We start from the raw sequence: 20,044 nt of genomic DNA on the forward strand, positions 1-20,044 counted from the left end.
TGATGATGGGGAAGAATTATACCACATTCTACAGACACAGCAATGAAAACCCATCCACCAGTTGGCTGCAGAGCACTCTTTATCCCTGCCATCTGGCTGGTTTTCACTTCTTGGTAGTAACAAGTTAGTGATGGCACTTTCTGAGATGAAAACCCAGGCTTTCAGATGTAACATGACTCGCCTGGCTTTCTCCGATAAGCAAACGGCACAGTTGAGATTTTATCCCATTTCTGCCTCTACCTCCACAGTCCATCTAGGGCTTACGAGTTGTAGCTTAGTGCTTTTTGGTCTCCTGTCTTCTCAGGTCCCAAGGAGAGAGCCATTTTTTGTTATAATTTGGATTGGAAATCATTCTTAACATTGTCCCCAGTTAGTTAAGTGAAGGGAAATGGCAGAGGTCAGTCTGCCAAATAAAGAGATGTAAAACTCTTTAGTTGGGTATGGAGTGGGCTAAGTCATGGAAATGCTAATCTTAAATAGTTTCAAAAAAGTCATCCCCAGAATTGCCTGTGGATCTTCACTGTGGGGCAAGAACATCTGACCCACAGACAGAAGGCAAACTCTTGGCTCAGAAGTGCTCACTCAGGGCCTGTTCACCTTGCTGCACATTGGGACCTGTCTGTGCTGTGATGCAGCTACAAAGAGGAACTTGTGTAGGCTAGTGGTCTTTCCTGCATGCCTAGTTTACAGCTAGAAGACATTCAGGATAGGAGGCTGAGGGCATGAAAATGAATGCTCTATAGACGGCCTGTTTGTCTTATTCCCTTCTTCCCTAGCAAGACTTCAAGGACCGAATTCATAGACAAAGGTTAACCCAATCAAAGATAAAAGAAAATCGTCAGCAAATTGTTCGTGCCCGAAAATACTATGATGATTACAGAGTTCAGTTACGTGCAAAAATGATGAGGATGAGAACTCGGGAAGAAATGGTACGTGTACCTTTCCATCTCACCTAGCTCTGCTAAGGTGAACTTGGTGTTATGTTTCAAGACCAATTTCTTTGTCTACAACTCTGACCTCACTTTGATTCCAAAAATCCAAATTCCAAATGCAGCCAGGGCTTGAGCTTGATCATGCTTCGTTACCAACTGTGCATGCCACCTACTTAGTCTTCATGCTCCTCCTCACATGCAGCCTTAACTCCCTCTCCTCTGACAAGCACTCCAACGTACAGTGCCCTCAGGCTTTGGAAGCACACTGCAGGTGACAGGAGTTAAGGTATGCTTGCATGATACAGGAGGCCATGCAAGGAATAGCTGTGCTGTTCCCACAAGATACACCGATTGTCCCATCCTAATCAACGTTTGGGAACCCCAAACTACTGGCATATTTAATTTCTTGATCATGTTTTAAACTGGATTAAATACAAAAAAAATATTTCTTGAGGAAGATACTGCTGTGGCTTGGGGAGGTTAACTTGCCTAAGGTAATGAGGTAATGAATGTGTACAGCTGTCAGCAGTGGCCTTTTAAAGACTTCTTCCTCATGAAGAGAAGGACAACTGCTTATGTCCAAACCTCTTGAACAGTTGTTTCATGGCGGCTGCCCAAGTGCTGGCCCTTCACCTTCAACTAAGTACTTAGTGAGCTGCAGAAACATCCCTTTCCATCTTGCCTGACATAAAATGGATGCTTGAGAATTCTGAGGGCAGTAAAGAATCCTGGTGGTACATGGATGATGTTGAGCACCATTCATCCATCAGTAGGGAAGTACAAATTAAAACCACAGCACACCCTGCTCACACCCACTCGGATGGCTAAAGAGAATTGTGCAGACATGGAGAAGATGGAGCACTCCTGCCAGGCTGCTGGGGTTGTGGGACGATTTTGGAAAGTCTGGCAGTACTTCTAAAAAGTTCCTGGAATGCTGTATAGAGTTAATACTTTTGGATGAATGGATGGATGTACACACACCCCCATACACCCATATCCACATAACAACCCAAACTGTAACAGCTAAAAGGGGGCCCATGTCTGTGAGCTCAAGAATTTGTGAGCAAAATTTATATTCAGAGTGACAAAACAGTGACACAACCATGTCTGCAAGGACCGTGACTTTGAAAGCATGCCTGGTAAAGGCTGTGTCCAGAATAGGCAGCTCCACAGAAAAGGAAGAGGAGAGTGCAAGCAGCAATGACGAATATGGGGCTCCATGTCTGGGGCGATGGGAATGTTTGACTAGTTCTGCTTACACAATTCTGAGTCTACTAAAACCTACTCATGGTGTACATACTTTTTAAGAGAGTTGATTGTATGTATGTGAGTTATGAGTAAAACTGTTATTTCGAAAAGCCCTTGTGAAATGCAATTAGTATATACCTCCAGTTAAGCAAAAGCATCATACTCCTCAGTGAAAGTGCTGTCTAACTAATGATTAAATAACCAACAGATCTTTAAGAAACTGTTTGAAGAAGGTTTACAAATTCAGAAGCAAAGACTGCGAGACCTGAGAAACTACGCCAAAGAGAAACGCAGCGAAAAAAAGAAACAGCACCAGAATGAACTGGACTCGATGGAGAACTACTATAAGGACCAGGTAGGCTTGGGCTGCCGCCATTAGTGTGTGAGATCCCAGCCACCTGTCTGTCAGGTTGGCTTAGCTTATTGCTGGTTAATATGCAAATTAGCACAGGGCTTTGCAGCACCATACAGGTTATAACTGGTCATTTCTAAGGCAAATTTAAGACAAAATAAGCTAGTCCCTGGCAACAACAGTACACAGCATGTGTCACCCTATTTCCATTAAGATTTAAGACGGGGTAGTAAGAATAATTGTACTGTGTATGTGTGTATGTGTTTTTTCTTTCCTACAGTTTTCATTGCTGGCAGAAGCCATATCACAGGAGCATCAGGAACTCAAAGCCAGAGAAAAATCTCAGGCTCAGGTAATAATTAACAGGATAGGAATTAGGAACTATTCCTAAAAGGAAACAGAAAATGTTATTGTAACTTTAAAAGAATGGAGAGAATGAGTAAGAGAATCCATCTCTGCTCCAAAATCCCTGCGGGCTCTAACATACTTGCTCTGGTCTTGGAGGAGCTCAGGAGGAGCTGCAGGTCGGGGGTAAGAATGGAGGGGCCTGGGTAAGAGTCACAGCTGCGGACTGACATGAGTTCTCCTTCAGACCTTACGTAAGGTGAAGAGGGAGCTGAGAGCGAAAATGGAGAAGGAGATCCAACAGCTGCAGTACATGGTAACCCGGAACGACGAGGATGCTTTCTTCCGGGAACTAGAAGCTGAGCGCTTCAGAGCTCGGCTGCAGCTGGCCTCCTTCCAGTACAGTAGAAGTCCTTTCCCAAGAGGCCAGACGTCATAGGTGAAGTTTCTAGAGACCTTACATGGACATAGCTAGACCTGAGCCAGTAAACTGTCTAAACCAGAATTATTTTTTAAATGCTTTATCTATGTATTCATGCTAAAACTTAAATATTTTTTTAAATAAAAACTATTTTTCTTAACGTTTACTGCTTTTGAAGTTATAACCTAAAACCCGAGAAAAGGGAATTAAAGGCACATTTTATGCTGAAGCAGTTAGCAGGTCTTGCCAGCCCACTCCTGAAGCCTCTTGATAGAGGTCAACAGAAGCTGCTGACTGCTAAGGACAACCTCCAGGACCGAGGATGAGTATCCAGCAGACTGGAAGAAGCTAATAATGGCTGTGTTTGAGGTTCAGGAGCTAGCCTGAAGTTCTGCCATGGTGGGAGCTGACTTCTGCTCCCCTAGCCTCATCTACTTCCTGGCCTGCAGAGGCAGTCTCCACTCAAGGATGACTGGCTTCATACTTACCAGTGAGTTGTGTGTTGACTCTGCAGAGGCCAGTGATAATCCGGGTGTCGCAGTGTGTGCCTTTAATCCCAGCACAAACAAAAGCCACTGAACTGATAGTCACCTCAAGCCATCAGCCTAGCCTAGCACACTGGAAAATTACAGAACTTGATGAAGAGCACGTCACATTTAGGGAAGATACATTTCTTTTGTTCTGAGACAGGCCTTCCTAACTGTTGAAATGCAAGCTTGCCTCAAACCTCTCAACCCTCAGTAGGTTCCTGAGTACTTTTAAATAAAATCAATTTTAACTTTAAACGGGTTTGTCTAGTTACAGTTAAAGCGTTAACCCTTCTGTATAATTGCTTCATTTATCCTGTAACTGGTCTCATGGTCTCTTGTGTTATCCTACTGTGATCATCTGGGATAGAAAACCCAAACACAGGAACATGTTTACTCTTTGTCCTAAATGACAGGGGTGATCACTGGTTATCACAAAGCAGAACTTTCAAACAAAGTGCTCAAATCAAACTGGTCTGATTTATATGCTATTAAGTACCAAAAATCTTTAATGTACTAGAATTTTGTTTTAGATAATGCCTATAAACACAACAATGTGAAGCCCAAGGTAAACTAGTACTGGGGAGAGGTGAACAAACATTTCTTCACCTCAGGAAACTGGCAACAAAAAAACAGTTCCACCCAAATCTAACAGACCATGCTACTGGAAAGCCTCCAGATGGGTTTTGACAGGAGAACAGTATCACCAGGGTGCAGCTCCCCTGAAAAAGTCTCTACCTTTACTTTTTTTTTTTTTTTTCCCTTTCAAGATTGCATGAGCATGCCTTGGAGGTTTTTGTGGGCTTCCTGTGTCCTGTGCACCTGCCTCCTTTCTCCTAGGAAGGAACTGGAGGAAGCAGCTACACAACCCTGTCTACATCTGTCACACACCACTGCTATCTACTCTGCGTAGATTTTCCAGATGTTCCTCTGCTGCCGCCTCCACTATGTAGAGATCCACAGACCACACTCTAGGTGGAAGATGAAACCACATCCATTTCTTTTCTACCTATGTATTTAGCTGTACTTTAATCAGCTGGCATTCCATCCAGAGTTGTAACTCATGTCTCCTTTTTTATCTTGAAGACTTTACTGTTCACCACCAAGGGATGCTGGCAAATGTTAGGGCTCTGCCCTCCAGACCCCAGACAGAACTGGTTGTAGATACACATCTGTTGTGGGATAAAGCTCTTGTACATTGGTTTAATAAAATGTTGATTGGCCAGTAGTCAGACAGGAAGTGTAGGTGGGGCAAGCAGATGAGAAGGCTGCTGGGAAGACGGAGAGTCAGGAGTCACCAGCCACAGAGGAAGCAAGATGACAAGGCAGAACTGAGAAAAGGTACCAAGCCACATGACTAAACATAGGTAAGAATTATGGGTTAATTTAAGTGTAAGAGCTAGTCAGTAATAAGCCTGAGCTAATGGCCAAGCAGTTATAATTAATATAAACTTCTGAGTAATTATTTTATAAATGGCTTTGGGGTCTGTGGGGCTGGGCAGGACCAGAAAAACACTTCAGCTACATACATATTTCCCTGCACTAATCACAGACCAGCCTCAGAAGTCCCATCACCTCACAGTTCCCAGCAACCACTGGAAACTTCTCAGGCTGCCACAGCAGAGGAACCTATCCTTCCTGCTCTACCTGAGGGCAGCCAGGTTCCAGACTCTGAAGCCCTAGAAAGCAGCTTTCTTCTCATTCCAAGACTCCATGCTATCACCCTGTGAAAAGCCAAATGTGTTTTTCAAAACAAGTAAAAACTCAATATTCTTAAAAACTTTGCTGCTGTGACAGTGCAAACAGCATTCATTTTATTGCTCAACTTCGGCACATACATACACATAGTTAATTTTTAAAAACAATTTATACAGATGTTATTGATAAAACTCATGTAACAAATGAGTGAAAATACAAAGAATATCAAAGCTAAAACATTCTGTAATAAATACAATGAAAATGATAAAACTTTATTTTTAAAGTCAGTTTGAGAAAAGGAAGAATATTACATAAAGTGAACTAATTACATCTAGAATAAGCAACTCAGCATTTGGTACAATCATCATCCTAGTGTGAGGCCATTAACTGCCACATGGCCACTGACAGTAAGCTGCAGCTGAAAGACAGGCGCCGTGCTGCCGACCCTGCAGGTGCTGGAGGCGTCTAACGCCCATCAGTGCTAGCTGTCCATAGCACTGGGAGTTCAGAGCAGATTTAGTGTTGTCAAAGAAAGCAAGTTACAGTGGCTTTGGGAGAAGAGGAATTCATGCTCTGGCCTGTAAATTCAGGTGGGGTTGGGAGCACTGTAAAACTGCAGGGTGGCAAACTGCAAAACAAAATGTACAGGATACATAGCACTACTTAAACCTGTATGCCAAGAGACAGTGGTCTCTTACTGTATGTGAGCACTACAAAGTCAGAATCGAGCTTTCCCGATGGAGAGAGGGGATGGATGATGAAACAGCCCAACTGGAGGAAGGAACGCGGAAACATAAATATTCACATTAAACACAAGGCAGGTCCAGGTTCAATGACATTGGGGCTTTTTGTTTGCTTAGCACCTATTTAGAAGTAATCAGGTAACGTAATTTTGAAACTGAAATCTAAATCATGTTTTCGGCTGTCATGTGCCACTGCAGACTGTTACATAGGGTGATTTCCTTTAAAGCTCTGTCAAGTCATTGTTATAGTTAAAAGGCACTCAAAAAGTGATGGGATTTGCCTGCTTTACACTGCATGGAAAACTACTGAAAGTAGCATTTCACTATCACTGTATCCTGGTCAGTTATGGTCCTCACCTTCTGGAGACAGGGCCTCAAGTAGCCTCAAACCCACCATGTAGATAACGCTCTCCTTGACCTCCTCCTCCTCCTGCCTCTGCCCTTTTCCCAATGACAGGAATACAGGTGTCAGCTACCAGGTTTAGTCAATTTCTGTCAAGTATCCTTCATGTCCTTGTGTCCAAGCTCATCAAAATTCGCTATTCTTATTTTACATCATGTTTAAAAATAGTGCATTGTTTTGATGGTTGAATTTTAAAATCCAATGTGATTTTTAGATGCTTGAAATCCCTCACCCCAGAATTTTGGTTACCTTCTGGATCACGGGGTGAGCCCCACACCTTGAAAGCTCGACCTGAACGCTTGGAAGTCAGCAGTGTGGCAGCCAGGGCTCCACTCCCTTACTTGTAAATGCTCTTCAGTTTAGAGTAAAGTGTACAATAGACTTAGAGTCACTCTTTTTTGAGGCAAGATCTGCTATGTAGCTCAGGCTGGCCTTGAACTTGAACTGCCCCCTGCCACAAGCTCCCAGGGGCAGGATCACAGGCATGGCCAGCACACCTGATGTCACTCATGTACGACATTCACTCATGTACGACATTCCCTGCCCCCAGGTCCACTGCTACCTCCAGCTCTCCCAGAGAAGTTAATAGCAGGGCTCTCTAAGCTAAAGAATCTTTAGAGCAAAAATTTTTCTTTTAGAAACTTAATTAAAATATAAGTTAGATGTACTTATTAGAGGCTTTGGTTTATAGAAATAGCATATAAAAGACAAGCTGACCCAGCAAAGAATGAAAATCCCATCACATGCAAAGAAGCTATAAAAATGGAGTATTCAATCAAAGATGAAAGGAAATCCAAAATACCTGATCCTCTTGATTCAAGAACATGAGGTGGTTTTTTTGTTTGTTTGTTTTGTTTTTTCCTAAAGTTGCCTTAAAAACAGGGAGGGAAGCAAATAAACTCAGTTTAAATGGTTGTATTAGGAATTTCCAAGAAAGTCACACTTGAAAAATATAAAACCCCACCTAGGCTAGGGTGACCCACATAATGCAAAATATAATGCTCTGTCGGCTTTAGAAAACACAACTAAACATGTAAATGGCTTAATTTCATAAAGGTAATGATTCCTACAGCCAATTGTTTACAAAGGTGGAACAATTCAAAATAACTTTATTTAGTTTTTACAAAGAGCGAGTATAGGAGCTGTTCAGAAATCATGTATTCAATCAAAATGAAACGTGACTTGTACCGACTGCTGGAGTTGTCTTGCTGTGCGAGAGACTTGAGTCTGTGAAGCGATTTGGATAGATAACCTTTATAAAAATAGTAGTAGTCTTTAAGTGTAGAATACTGCCTAACTCTGGAGATGCAGGGAGTCAGCATTCTTTAGTTCAAGGTATTAATTTTTAAATAGCAGCTGAGTGTGTCCTCATGGCAAAGCATAAAGACCTTTATTTTTCCTTGAAAAGGAATTTCAAAATTGTCCTTTCCCCTCAGTGTCCTAGAATCTAAGGGGCAAGGGAGGGGCTGTCCTGTGTCCCAGCGTTCTCTGAAGCGCTGCTGAAGGAGGCTGTCGGCCTGGGAGATAAATAAGAGTTCTAGGTAAGTCCTTGGCGCTCATCATTCCACAGCAAATCCACATGTTTCTTCGATGGCTGTTAGCAGCTTTTCATAGAGCTTTTCATAGGTTTCATAGGGCGGAATGTCTATTCGATTGAAGCTGTGAATGAACAAATCAGACTCTATCATTTGTTCAAAACTAGTCAAACAGACACAGCAAACATGCAATTACACACAGCCACAGAGGTCTTGGTATCAGACAGAAAGTTAGAAGCTGGCAGTCCTCTAAAGCAGAGCTAATCACCACTTTGGGTTTGCCTGATTTCTGAATAATTTTAATTTTTTTAAGGCACATAAAAGAGGCGCTCACCATTTCTTTTAGAGGACCACTTACTAACAAGAAGAATACATGGAAACTCAAATCTGTTTAGGATTAACACCTACCTACATTGACAGAGGAAGAACTATAAAAATAACTCACCAAGTGTGGGCTTTTGGCAAGTTGTTTGTACAGGCATCAATCTGGTGTATGGTAAAGAGCCGTGGGCCCGCAGCACCTGCCAGTGAAGGAATATGGGTCAGATCACAGCAGGTACATGCATCCATCTTCAGCACCTCAAAATAAACTGGAACACAAACCACAGGATCGGGGAGCACCTTGTATCCATGCACATTATTAACTTGCATCTGTAGGAAACCAGCCTAGTTTTGAGGTGATGAGGGATAAGGCCTCATATAACTGCTATATGCTATATGATGTTGTAAGTAGTATAACATAACATTAGCATCACAGTCTAAGAAAAAGGCTTAACTAAGGTCCTTTTACTAACTGCACCAAACAACATCCGTATCCCAGAGAGTAAGGAGATCACTTGGGCAAGTGCAATACAGAACACATTTTGGTTTGCTCCCCCACCTCCACCCCCTCTTCTCCAAGACAGGGTTTCTCTATGTAGTCCTAAAACTTGCTCTGTAGACCAAGCTGGTCTAGAACTCAGATCTGCCTGCCTCTGCTTCCCAAATGCTGGGATTAAAGGCATGCAACATCATCTCCTGACTTGCTTTGTTTTTTTAATTTTTGAAATAGGGTCTTCCTGTGTAATCCAAGATGGCCTTAAACTCCAGTTTCTCCTGCCTCAGCTTCCAGAGGGCTGGGATTACAGGCACATGCTATTATTCCTAAAATATACATTTGAATATTTAAAAAGGTGACAACCTAATGCAAATTTAGGCTTTATGACTCGAACTGAGCTGAGCAAGGATACATTTCAGGGAGCATACACCCCATACAAACACGTAAGAGAATTCCAACACTAAGCTCCCCAAACAGGGTAGGGCAACACTTCCGGTAGCTTTGCCCAGGCTTTCTGAGTGCTCTGTGGGCAACTGCTGATTAATTACACACCAGTCTCATGTGGATTCTCACTCCCCCCAGCAGCTTTGAAAATGAAGGGCTTAAAGGTAAAGGAAGCAATGGCCACCAAATAAAGCACCACAATCATGAGCAATGTTACCAACTCAACCAAAACTGCAACAGCTTATTCCACAGAAAAACAATTCTAAAAATTGAAGATGGCTGTAAATCGATGGTCTGAAGCCAAGCAATAAACTGCTCTGACCCAACAGATGGTGTTCACAATTCATGCTGCCTCCCTCTATTAAAAGAAAAGCGGAGGAGGCATCCTAGGTGGGTAAAGGTTTTGCCAGCTGAGATGTGAACATGGAGGTGCATGACCTTCCTTACAGAATTAGAGCAAAGTGACCAGAAAGTGGAAAGAAAGCATGTCAGCACACAAGCTCTTCTCTACATGTAGCGCCCACTCCAACCTCAGAGAAGCCCTCAGAAAAGCCTCTCTGGAGCCTGGGATGGGAGCTACAGGTTAGAGAGTCAAAGAAAATCTTTATAACCACTGGCCTTATAAAACAGCAACATACACCAAATTCTGCAAGCCCACTTATCCCACAACTGCAAGAGCAGATGCCAGGTCCCTCCCCACAGCCCTCAGCATCTCACCTTGTAGGGCTTTGAAGCCCTGCAGAGGCACCCGAGAGGACCCTGTCACAAACTGGAGCAAGCGTGCTCGTCGCTCTTCATCGAAGAACTCCACTGCCTTCCAGAACCACTTGACAACATTGCTGTCGGGGGTACAGTGTTTTAACCGGGTGTTCACCTTCCAGTCACTCACGTCAATCTTGCCAAGGCCACAGATAATGAGCTGTGGAAATATTTGCAGGAATGGTCGGTCAGCCAGTGGACACCAAAGCTGGGCCTCCCAAGTCCTCTTAGATTTGTGGTGAGGATACCCACAAGTGGCACACACCAGAATCATCTGGAAAGCTTTTCAAAACATGCCCAACAGACCCTAGGCTGCAGATTCTAACTGTGTGTCTGGTGGCAGTCAGGGCCTGCACCTTTAAGCCTCCAGCAGTATCTACTCATTGTGGGTCCTGGTCCCAGGGTCTGACAATCACTGTGACAGACTCTGACGAGATCAAAGATTGGTAAAAAATCCAACAGTTTCAAAATAGAATTCTAAAGTTTTAAAAAACTAGACAGAAATCAAGATTCAGTAGACACAAGCTGGGTGTAGTACTCTATGCCTATCATCCTAGCACTCTGGAGGCTGAGGCAGGAGAATCATCATGAGTTTGATACTAGCCTAAGCTACTACCTTGTCTCAAAAAGAGGAGAGTGAGAAGAAGAAATACTACAATGTATCTGTGTTTCTCAGGCCTACACTGAATCCCACTGGTTCCAACACTACTAGCTTTTCAATTTGAAGCAATTCTGTTTTCTGAATTCTGCTGTAATACCACAGTCCCCTCTACTTCACTCTACCTTTGAAATGACCCATAGTGCACAGCAAGAAATGTGTTGAACAAGTAATATAATTCAACAACCTTGAAATTATATTAAAATATAAAATACACAAAGGTGAGGCATTGTGGCGCACATCTCTAATTCCAGCACTCGGAAAGCAAAAGCAGGATAGATCTCTGAGTTCAAGGCCAGCCTGGTCTACAGAGGGAGTTCTAGGACAGCCAGGGCTACACAGAGAACTCTGCCTCAAAAAGCCAAAATAAATAAATAAAATATATGAATTCTGCTATATGGTGTTCTGCCTGGCATCCTGACACAGTCAATACATATGAACTATATCAAAATCATTTTGATACCAATAACACATGTCTATAGAGCCCAATACTAACCTATGTATGTATAACCGAACATGTCTTGTTCTACTCATCTGTGCACACATGAACACATGCCACAGCACACAGGTAGAAGTCAGAGGACAACTCTCAGGAGTCCCTTTTCTCTTGCCATCTGGGGCCTGGGAAATTGAACTCAGGTCATCAGACTTGTTGGCAAGTGCCCTCACCTGTTAAATCATCTTGACAGCCCTCCCTGATCTCATGTTTATAACAGTGAATTATGACAGTGTATAAGTCATAATGTAACTTGTATATTCCATATTTCATAATTTTGATAATCTAGCATAATTAAAAATATACATATTCTAAAAATTTATATTATTTCAATAGTGTAAATCTTACTCCTACCAAATAAAATCTGTCCCCTAAAAAGCTTCCATATGTTTCTAAAATAGTGAATTCAGACTATAAAAGATGCCTTCTAAATCCTGTGCTTCAGAAGAATGCCATTTATAATGCAAACTCTTGATTTACAGCATAGTCAGATAAAAAGGTCTTGGATCTCAGATGCTCTCCACTCAGGGCTCTCCACTGACTTCCCTTTGGCCATTTAACTATTCAATCACAGAAGGAATGGAGATAGTACTGAGTCGGCCAATTGTTTCAAACAGGTCTACTGAAGAGACTAGCGGGTCTGGCAAGATGGCTCAGTGGTTAAGTGTACCTGCTGCTCTTCTAGGGTACTAGTTCACCAAGGTGGGTGGCCACAACCACCTGTAACTCCAGGTCTAGGGAATCTACACTCTGTCTCCTAGGGTACCTTTACTCCCATGTACCTGTACTCCCACACACATACCCACATGCAGACACACACATCTATACGTAATTAAAAAATAACGACATCTGAAAAAAGCCAGTAATATTAATAAATAAAATCATTTTTAAATGATTTGTAGACTTAAGTAATTGTGCTCTTTCCTAATCACCAGATAAATTGGTAGAATAAAGCCTTTCTTATGTACTTTTCTTCAGACAGAGACTTGATATGTAGCCCAGGCTGGCCTTAAATGTTCAATCTTCATGTCTTAGCCTGAGTGCTGTATTACAGCCATGCACCACCACATCCAGCAATCTTGTATTTCTTTCATAGAAGTTCAGTATGAAGTTGGATGTGTTTGTTGACTGTGCTAATATCAGGGTCAGCCTCACACAGAAGGGAGTGCTAACTTCAACACAGAGCTAACTACTGTTACTCTATGGGTGTTTAAGAAGACCCAGCCATAGTTTAACACTGCATAATTTATCCTGTTTCATTTCTTCTAAATGCTTTAAAGCAAAGATGAACACAAATCCAGTTGAACTTAGTATTTTATTCAAATAAATTTATGTTAAGAGACAAAGTAATGGGACTATACTTAAATAAGCCAATTAAATCAAGAAATGCCAAAAAATTGGGAAGAAGGCCAGACAGCAAGATGGCTCAGTGGGTAAAAATACTTCCCAAGCAATTGTGCCAACCTGAGTTCAATGCCCAGAACCCACATAAAGACGGAAGAGAACTGACTTCACAAAAGCTGCTTTCTGACCTCCACAGATGCACCATGGGAAGGTTTTAATTGTGAAGACTATCTATGTGACATGAAAAGAAAGGTCAGGGACTTGAGAGGCATCCTAACTTGTGAAGTACATCCTTGCTTTAACCCCAGCACTCTGGAGGCAGAGGCAGGTGGGTGGATCTCTGTGAGTTCAAGGCCAGCCTGGTCTACAGAGTGAGTTCCAGGACAGGCTCCAAGGATATACAGAGAAACTGTGTCTCAAAAAACAAAAAGAGCCGGGCGGTGGTGGCGCACACCTGTAATCCCAGCACTTGGGAGGCAGAGGCAGGTGGATCTCTGTGAGTTCAAGGCCAGCCTAGTCTACAGAGCTAGTCCAGGACAGGCTCCAAAGCTACAGAGAAACCCTGTCTCGAAAAAACCAAAACAAACAAACAAACAAACAAAAACCAAAAACAGTAACAAAACAAAACTAAAAAAGGTCATACTTATCTACATAGTTAGTCCCAAACTAGCTACAAAGAAGGAAAAGGATATAAATTAAGAATGTCTCGCAATAAGGGGCTAGAGACAGCTCAGGCTTAGAGAGCTCACTGAATTTGCAGAAGAGTCAAATTTGCTTCCTTGCACACATGTCAGGTACTAACAATCACCTGTAGCTCCAGCTTCAAGGTATCTGACGTCTCTGGTCTCTGAGGGCACCTGCACCACTGTGTGTGTACACGTACGTGTACACACACACACACACACACACACACACACACACACACACACACACACACACACACACACGGATAAGAGAGATTGCTTACCCACAGAAATTCCAAAGCCCCAAATATTTTCCTGTAAGATTTCTCAAGTCATTTAGCCATGAAACTCGGAAAGAATCAGGAAGCACCACTTTCCTCTAAAGCCAGCAGCAAAGTCCCCAGACTTCCTCTGTGCACCACACGATATCAGAATAGAACACACTGACCTCCAGCTCCTTCTCATCAAAGGTCTTCAGGAGATGCTGAGGAATGACTTCATTAAAGCCCTTCTGCAGGGCCAGGAACTGAGCTTCAATGCCTCGGAGAAACCTCCAGTTTACATAAAGCCTGTAAACATGGGGCAAGGGCATCATGTGACTGCATATATTCAGATTTGGTAATTACCATAAACATCTACTTTGGCAACTTCATACTTTAAAGCAGCTATCATCACAATTTAGGCCAATAGAGCTGAGATTCAGCCAGGCTGCAGAGTCCTCCTTAGAGGTACAAGACTCTGGGTTCAATCTCTAGCCCAAGAGAAAAAGAAAAGTAAAAAAATTAGTGAATTTAGTCTAATGTCTAAAAAAGGTAAAAACTAATAAGGACACATGGGTCCTAGGTGCTGAGATAATTTGATATACTTAAAAAGTGGTACTCTTCCACCACTAGCCATCAGGCCTCAGTGTAATCCACAGATTTGTAATCCCAGTCACCAGGAAGGCTGCCGCTAGAGGAGCAATCATTCAGGACCAGCCTGGCCTACAGAGTGAGTTCAAGGCAGCCTGGACACTAGTGAAATGCTGTCTTAAATTTAAAATAATAAAGAGATGGGGATGCAGCTCAGTGGAAAAGCCTTACTGACATGCAGGAGGCCTTGCGTTCAGTCTCTAGGACTGCTGACTGAATAATAGCAACTCTTCAAATCAGAAAAAAACTTCCCAGTAAACCGAAAGCCTACTAAAACTCAGGGTCTGAGGTTCAATCCCTACCACCAAAATTATTTAAGTATAATAACTTTAATAACATTTAAAAAACCTTTAATGCTTTCTTAAAAATTTCATAGGCATGTGTGTTTGTATGAGGGTGTCAGCTTCCCTGTAGTTACAGATGGTTGTGAGCTGCCATGTGGGTGTCGGGAATTGAACCCAGGTCCTCTGGAAGAGCAGCGAGTAACAAGAAGAACAGGGAGCCCAGTCTCTTTAGACTGAGAGCATGAGGAGCTGTCTGTCAGGAAAGGAAGCAGGGACGGAACTAGCCAGACCCAGAGCAGGCGCTGCTAGAAAAATGTTCACTGCTCCCCAGAGGCTGTGGGACCCTGGAAGATGTCAACTTACCAACAAAAAACACTGAAATACTACATTGTTTGTGAAGCTTTCCTGTAGCTTTTAAAACTGATTTTTTGAGACAGGGTCTCACTAATAGTACATGTTATGATTTGCATGATATATAAATATTGGGTATTATTAGGTCTCACAGGCTGACTACAGGATAGCCAAGGATGACTTTCTGTATTCCTGATCCTCCTGCATCCTGAGCTCACAGGTGTGTGCCAACATACCCAGCTTAAGAACATTTTCTGTAGTTAACTTTTAATATTAACTGAACATCCGTATTCATACTTAGCTGTATGTCAAAACTCTTTTACAGAATGGAGTTGCTTGGTGGAGGATATATATGTTCATGTTCACATGGAACCTCGGCTGCTCAGTCTTTCACATCAATTAAAAGCATACAGCAGAAGTCATGTTAGTCAAAAGTACACGTGAATCTTAAAAAGATCAGGCACAGGATGGCTCAGCAGTTAAGAGTACTGGCTGCCTATTTATAATAGCCTGATCCTGGAAACAACCTAGATGCCCGTCAACTGAAGAATGGATTAAGAAAATGTGGCACATATACACAATGGAGTACTACTCAGCAGAGAAAAACAATGACAGCATGAAATTTGCAGGCAAATGGATGGAACTAGAAAATATCATCCTGAATGAGGTAACCCAAACCCAGAAGAACAGACATGGTATGTACTCACTCATAAGTGGATTCTAGATATCAAGCAAAGAACAATAGACTGCAACCCACAGAACCATGGAGGATACATAGCAGGGGGGACCCTAGGATGACGTGGCATATAAGTTTTGGTTTTACTCAATTACTGAGCAAGCCTCAATGAAACATTTTACTATTAAGATAAGAATTTATACTGTATCAAGCTGATAATAGAAACATAAATAAATTAATTAATTTTTTAAAAAAAGAGCACTGGCTGCTTTTCCAGCGAACCTAGGTTTGGTTCCCAGCACCCACATGGCAGCTCACAACCATCTGTAATTCTAGTACCAGGGGATCTGATGTCCTATTTTGGCCTCCATGAGTACCAGATATGCACATGTTACATAAGCATATATGCAAGAAAAACACCCAAATCCAAACAAAATAGAACAACAACAACAACAAAAAACCTAAACCAACAAACAAAACAGGCACAAACCAGGCATGGTGGCACATCTCTGCTATTCCGGAACTTGGAAGGTAAAGGCAAGAGAATCAGGAATTCAAGGTCATTCTCAGCTATGCAAGATAAAAGGCCAGTATGGGCCACATGAAACTTTTCTCTAAAAGGGGATGAAGGGAGATCAGCAGCTTCTTCTGTGTTCTGGAACATCAGCACCCCAATAAGCAAGAAGAAGACAGACAGACAGACAGAGACTGACTGACCGACCAAGGAAGGCAGCCTTTGATACAGCACACAGACCAGTGAGCTCAGGGAAGCCATTCATTTGAGCCATCCTAGGCGGAGCCTCACATCTAAGAGTCAGAAGGCCCACCTTGACCTTTTAACCCCAGCTGACAGCTTACAGAGTACCAATGCGTCATACCTATTGTTTTCTGCCCAAATACCAACCCAAGAAATTATGAAAAATAGTCAAGAGTGGGAGTTTTTGTTTGTTTTGAGACAGGGTTCTTTATGTAATCTTGGCTGTCCTTGAACTCAGCACCTCGGCTTCCCAGGTGCTGCAATTAAAGGCATGTACCACCACCGACTGGCTGTGCCACCATGCCCAGCAAGAGTGGGGGTTTTTAGGCTATTCAATTCCATGGAAGTCTGTTGTAGCAGTAAGCAACATTTCCTAAACACTTAAATGTTTTTCTATATTGATGTCCTGGAACTTTTTTTTTTTTTTTTTTAATTCAAGGGTTTACCTGACATATTCTTTTTTATTTTCTTCAGTAACAGGGATACTTTTGCCATTTGGTTTGAGTTCATGCTGAATAATTTCACCATATGCATTATGTTCAACACAGAAGGTATGGTCCAGAACACCTGTGATATCGTTTTCACTGGAAAAGAAACAAATAAGACACATTAACTGGGAAACCCACCTTACACCCACCACAGTGTATTCATAGGTGCAGCTGTTCAGCTAAGACAGTACTACAGATACAGCAGGTACAGGGCCAAGCTCGTCCCATATCATGTCATCTTTTCTTGCACAGAAAAGTCAAAGAGCTTTCTCCTTATAAATACAAACAGCACTTTACTTCCTGAGCAACAAGAATGGACTCTGTCAAAGACTCTTCTAGAACTACAATACAATAGTTTTTTTGTTTGTTTGTTTGTTTGTTTCTTGGTATCCAGATAAAAAATTCTTCTGAACCTAGGTACCCTCAAGAGAGAAAATGATCTGTGTATTCTGCCTGCGTACCTTCCCACAAAGAATCAGCTAAATGTTTATACTTTGTAAGTAAATATGATCCAGACAATCATTAAAATGAAATGGTAGGACAGGCCAGATGGCTCAGTGCTCACCACATGACCACAGCCTGAGTTCAGTTCCCAAGACCTACATGGTGAAAGGAGAGAACTGACTCCCACAAGCTGTCCTCTGAGCTGCACATGCTTACTGTGACATGCTCATGTACTGTGCCCCTACACACCACACTATACACATACACACAATACTTTTTTTTTTTTTTTTAAAGCAACAGCAGGGGCTGGAGAGATGCCTCAATGGACCCAGGTCTATTTCCAGCACACACAGGGTATATCACAAGCATCTGTAAGTCCAGTCCCAGGGGATCCAATGCCTTCTTCTGGCCACTGTGGATATGGCATGAACATAGTGCATTGACATATGGTACACACAGGCAAAACAGCCATCCACATAAATAAATAAAATGTGCAAAAAATGAATTTCAAAAAAGCAATGGTAGCAGCAATTTACTATTCTGTCACATGTTGGCTGAGACAGATTCTGCATTACTCTTAGGACACTATTACATACGGTGCTTTTGCTTAAAATGGTGCACAAGTTGGGCACCCTCAGCCTGAAATCTGAAACGTACAATGCTCCAAGAAACACTTAGCGAATGACCTTCAGGCTATGTGTGCAAAGTGTATATGAAATGAATTGTGTTTAGACTAGGGTTCCATTCCCCAAGTATCTTAAGCATAAGCAAACATTCTAAAATGGGTGAAAGGGTCAAAATCAGAAATACTTCTAGTCCCAAGAACTTCAGCTAAGGGATGATCAATCTGTGCTAGATTTATTTTCCTTTTCAAAGCACTAACAAGGGACTGACTCCCAGAAGCCTGTGGACCAGCCAAGCCTGCTGAGGGTAGCTCCTGTTTTCACCAAAGCAGCTTCTTTTTGCAGCAAATGGAAACCACTACAGAGCTCCACACCAGTCATAAGCAGAGAGAAGGGACTGTGGGATGCCCAACCCCACTTGATATCTACAATACAGTCCCTACACCTAAGGCTTAGGGAAATGTCAAAAGAGAAGAGAAAGATTCTAAGAGCCAGAGGACCAGGAGACCTGCTGTGAGACAGTGTCTCCTAGACACAACAGGAATGTCGCACCCATGAAATTTCCACAATATGGTTGTCTAAACAAGACCTGCATAATGACAACACTAGTTGTCACCCCAAAAATGGATGGGGGAAATCTCTCGAGGTCCCCCACCTAGATGAAGAGCAATCAATGACTACTGAGAGAAGGAGAATCAGTTTTCTCCAGGGATGAGTCCTCAGATAGGATATCTAATCCTAAACAATCTGCCCTATACAAAAGTACATTCTGGCAACACTAAATGAACTCAGTAGGGGTGTGTGTGTAGTTATATATGCATGTATGTGTAACTTCAGGTCCAGGGGAATCTGACACCCTCTTCTGGCTTCCTCAGACACTGTACACACATGTTGCACAGACATATATATTGGCAAAACACCCATACACATAACATAAGAAATATTTTTAAAACCTTTTTAAGTGATAACATGGTCTGGAGAAATGTCTCAATCCCTGCCTAGTATTCACAGGGCACTAGTCTCCCGAACTTTCAGGAATCTGAGATGTGCAGGAGAACGAGGTTGCTGGGCTGCGAGGGTATTACGCTTCTATTACAAACCACAAATCACAAAGTTAATCTTTTTGTGCATATTTCAAATTTTAAAAAGTACATTAGTTTTGAAGTATATCTTTTTAGTTTTATTGTTTGCTTTTAAAATGTGTTATTATTATTTTATCTTATATATACGAGTGTTTTGCCTACATGTATGTCCATGCATCATGTATGTGCCTAGGGCTTGAGGAAACCAGGAAAGACTACAGATCACCTGGAACTGAAGTTATAGGTGGTTGTGAGACACCATATGGGTGCTGGGAATCTAACCCAGATCCTCTGGAGGGGCAGTCAGTGCTCCAGTCACTGAGCCATCTCTCCAGATTTTGCTTTTGAGATAGGATGTCAATAGGTTTTGGAGGCTGGCCTTGACTTCAGGATTCTCTTCAGCTTCCCAAGTGCAGGTTTTATAGGGATAAACTATCAGACAGAGCTTGTTATATTTTTAAGATTTACTTTCATTATTAATTGGATGTATGTGTCTATGTGTATATCCAAGTGCTTCAAAAAGCCAGTTAGATCCCCTGGAACTAGAGCTGCAGGAGGCGTGAGCTGCCCAACATGGGTGCTGGGAATCAAACTCCAGTAAGTCCTGGAGCAGTACATCCTCCTCATTGCTGAGCCATCTCGGCAGTTTTTGGGTTTTTTAAGGTTTGAAAAAAATGTCTCCATGTATGCCTACCTGACTTTATGTAGACTGTGTGTGTGCAGGTGATTGTGAAGGCTGAAGGGGGCATCAGATCCTAGAACTAGAGTTGCTGTCAAGTGTGAGCTACCTCATGAAGAGTCCTGGGATGTGAACCTGGTCCTCTTTAAGAGCAGTTAGTTCTGTTAACCACCAAGCCAGCTCTCCAGCTTCTGGCTTGTATCTTTTTTTTTTTTTTTTTTTTGAGACAGGGTTTCTCTGTGTAGCCCTGGCTGTCCTGGAACTTGCTCTGTAGACCAGGCTGGCCTTGAACTCACAGAGATCCGCCTGCCTCTGCCTTCTGAGTCCTGGGAATAAAGGTGTAC

The 20,044-nt window shown here is 42.4% G+C and overlaps 2 protein-coding genes across 6 annotated transcripts in view; one reads left to right on the plus strand and one right to left on the minus strand.

Annotated features, from left to right (window-relative positions):
• Positions 1 to 4,043, plus strand: part of Cep95 (centrosomal protein 95) — a 31,726-nt gene extending 27,683 nt beyond the window's left edge. For all 3 annotated transcript variants that reach the window (XM_036194786.1, XM_036194787.1, XM_036194788.1), the window contains 4 exons: positions 777 to 929; positions 2,389 to 2,535; positions 2,813 to 2,884; positions 3,125 to 4,043. In XM_036194786.1, coding sequence (XP_036050679.1) covers positions 777 to 929; positions 2,389 to 2,535; positions 2,813 to 2,884; positions 3,125 to 3,316 — 564 coding nt within the window. In that variant the 3' untranslated portion in view covers positions 3,317 to 4,043. The remainder of the gene's footprint in view (positions 1 to 776; positions 930 to 2,388; positions 2,536 to 2,812; positions 2,885 to 3,124) is intronic.
• A 1,573-nt stretch (positions 4,044 to 5,616) lies between these two features.
• Smurf2 (SMAD specific E3 ubiquitin protein ligase 2) overlaps positions 5,617 to 20,044 on the minus strand; it is a 105,006-nt gene continuing 90,578 nt past the window's right edge. For 2 of the 3 annotated variants that reach the window (XM_036196454.1, XM_036196456.1), the window contains 5 exons: positions 16,831 to 16,968; positions 13,854 to 13,974; positions 10,183 to 10,384; positions 8,650 to 8,725; positions 5,617 to 8,328 (listed from right to left, as the gene is read on the minus strand). In XM_036196454.1, the coding sequence (XP_036052347.1) occupies positions 8,229 to 8,328; positions 8,650 to 8,725; positions 10,183 to 10,384; positions 13,854 to 13,974; positions 16,831 to 16,968 (637 nt within the window). In that variant the 3' untranslated portion in view covers positions 5,617 to 8,228. The remainder of the gene's footprint in view (positions 8,329 to 8,649; positions 8,726 to 10,182; positions 10,385 to 13,853; positions 13,975 to 16,830; positions 16,969 to 20,044) is intronic. The other variant, XM_036196455.1, reaches the window with a different exon arrangement.

This window comes from Onychomys torridus, chromosome 8 (genome assembly GCF_903995425.1).
Source record: "Onychomys torridus chromosome 8, mOncTor1.1, whole genome shotgun sequence".
Taxonomy (NCBI): domain Eukaryota; kingdom Metazoa; phylum Chordata; class Mammalia; order Rodentia; family Cricetidae; genus Onychomys; species Onychomys torridus.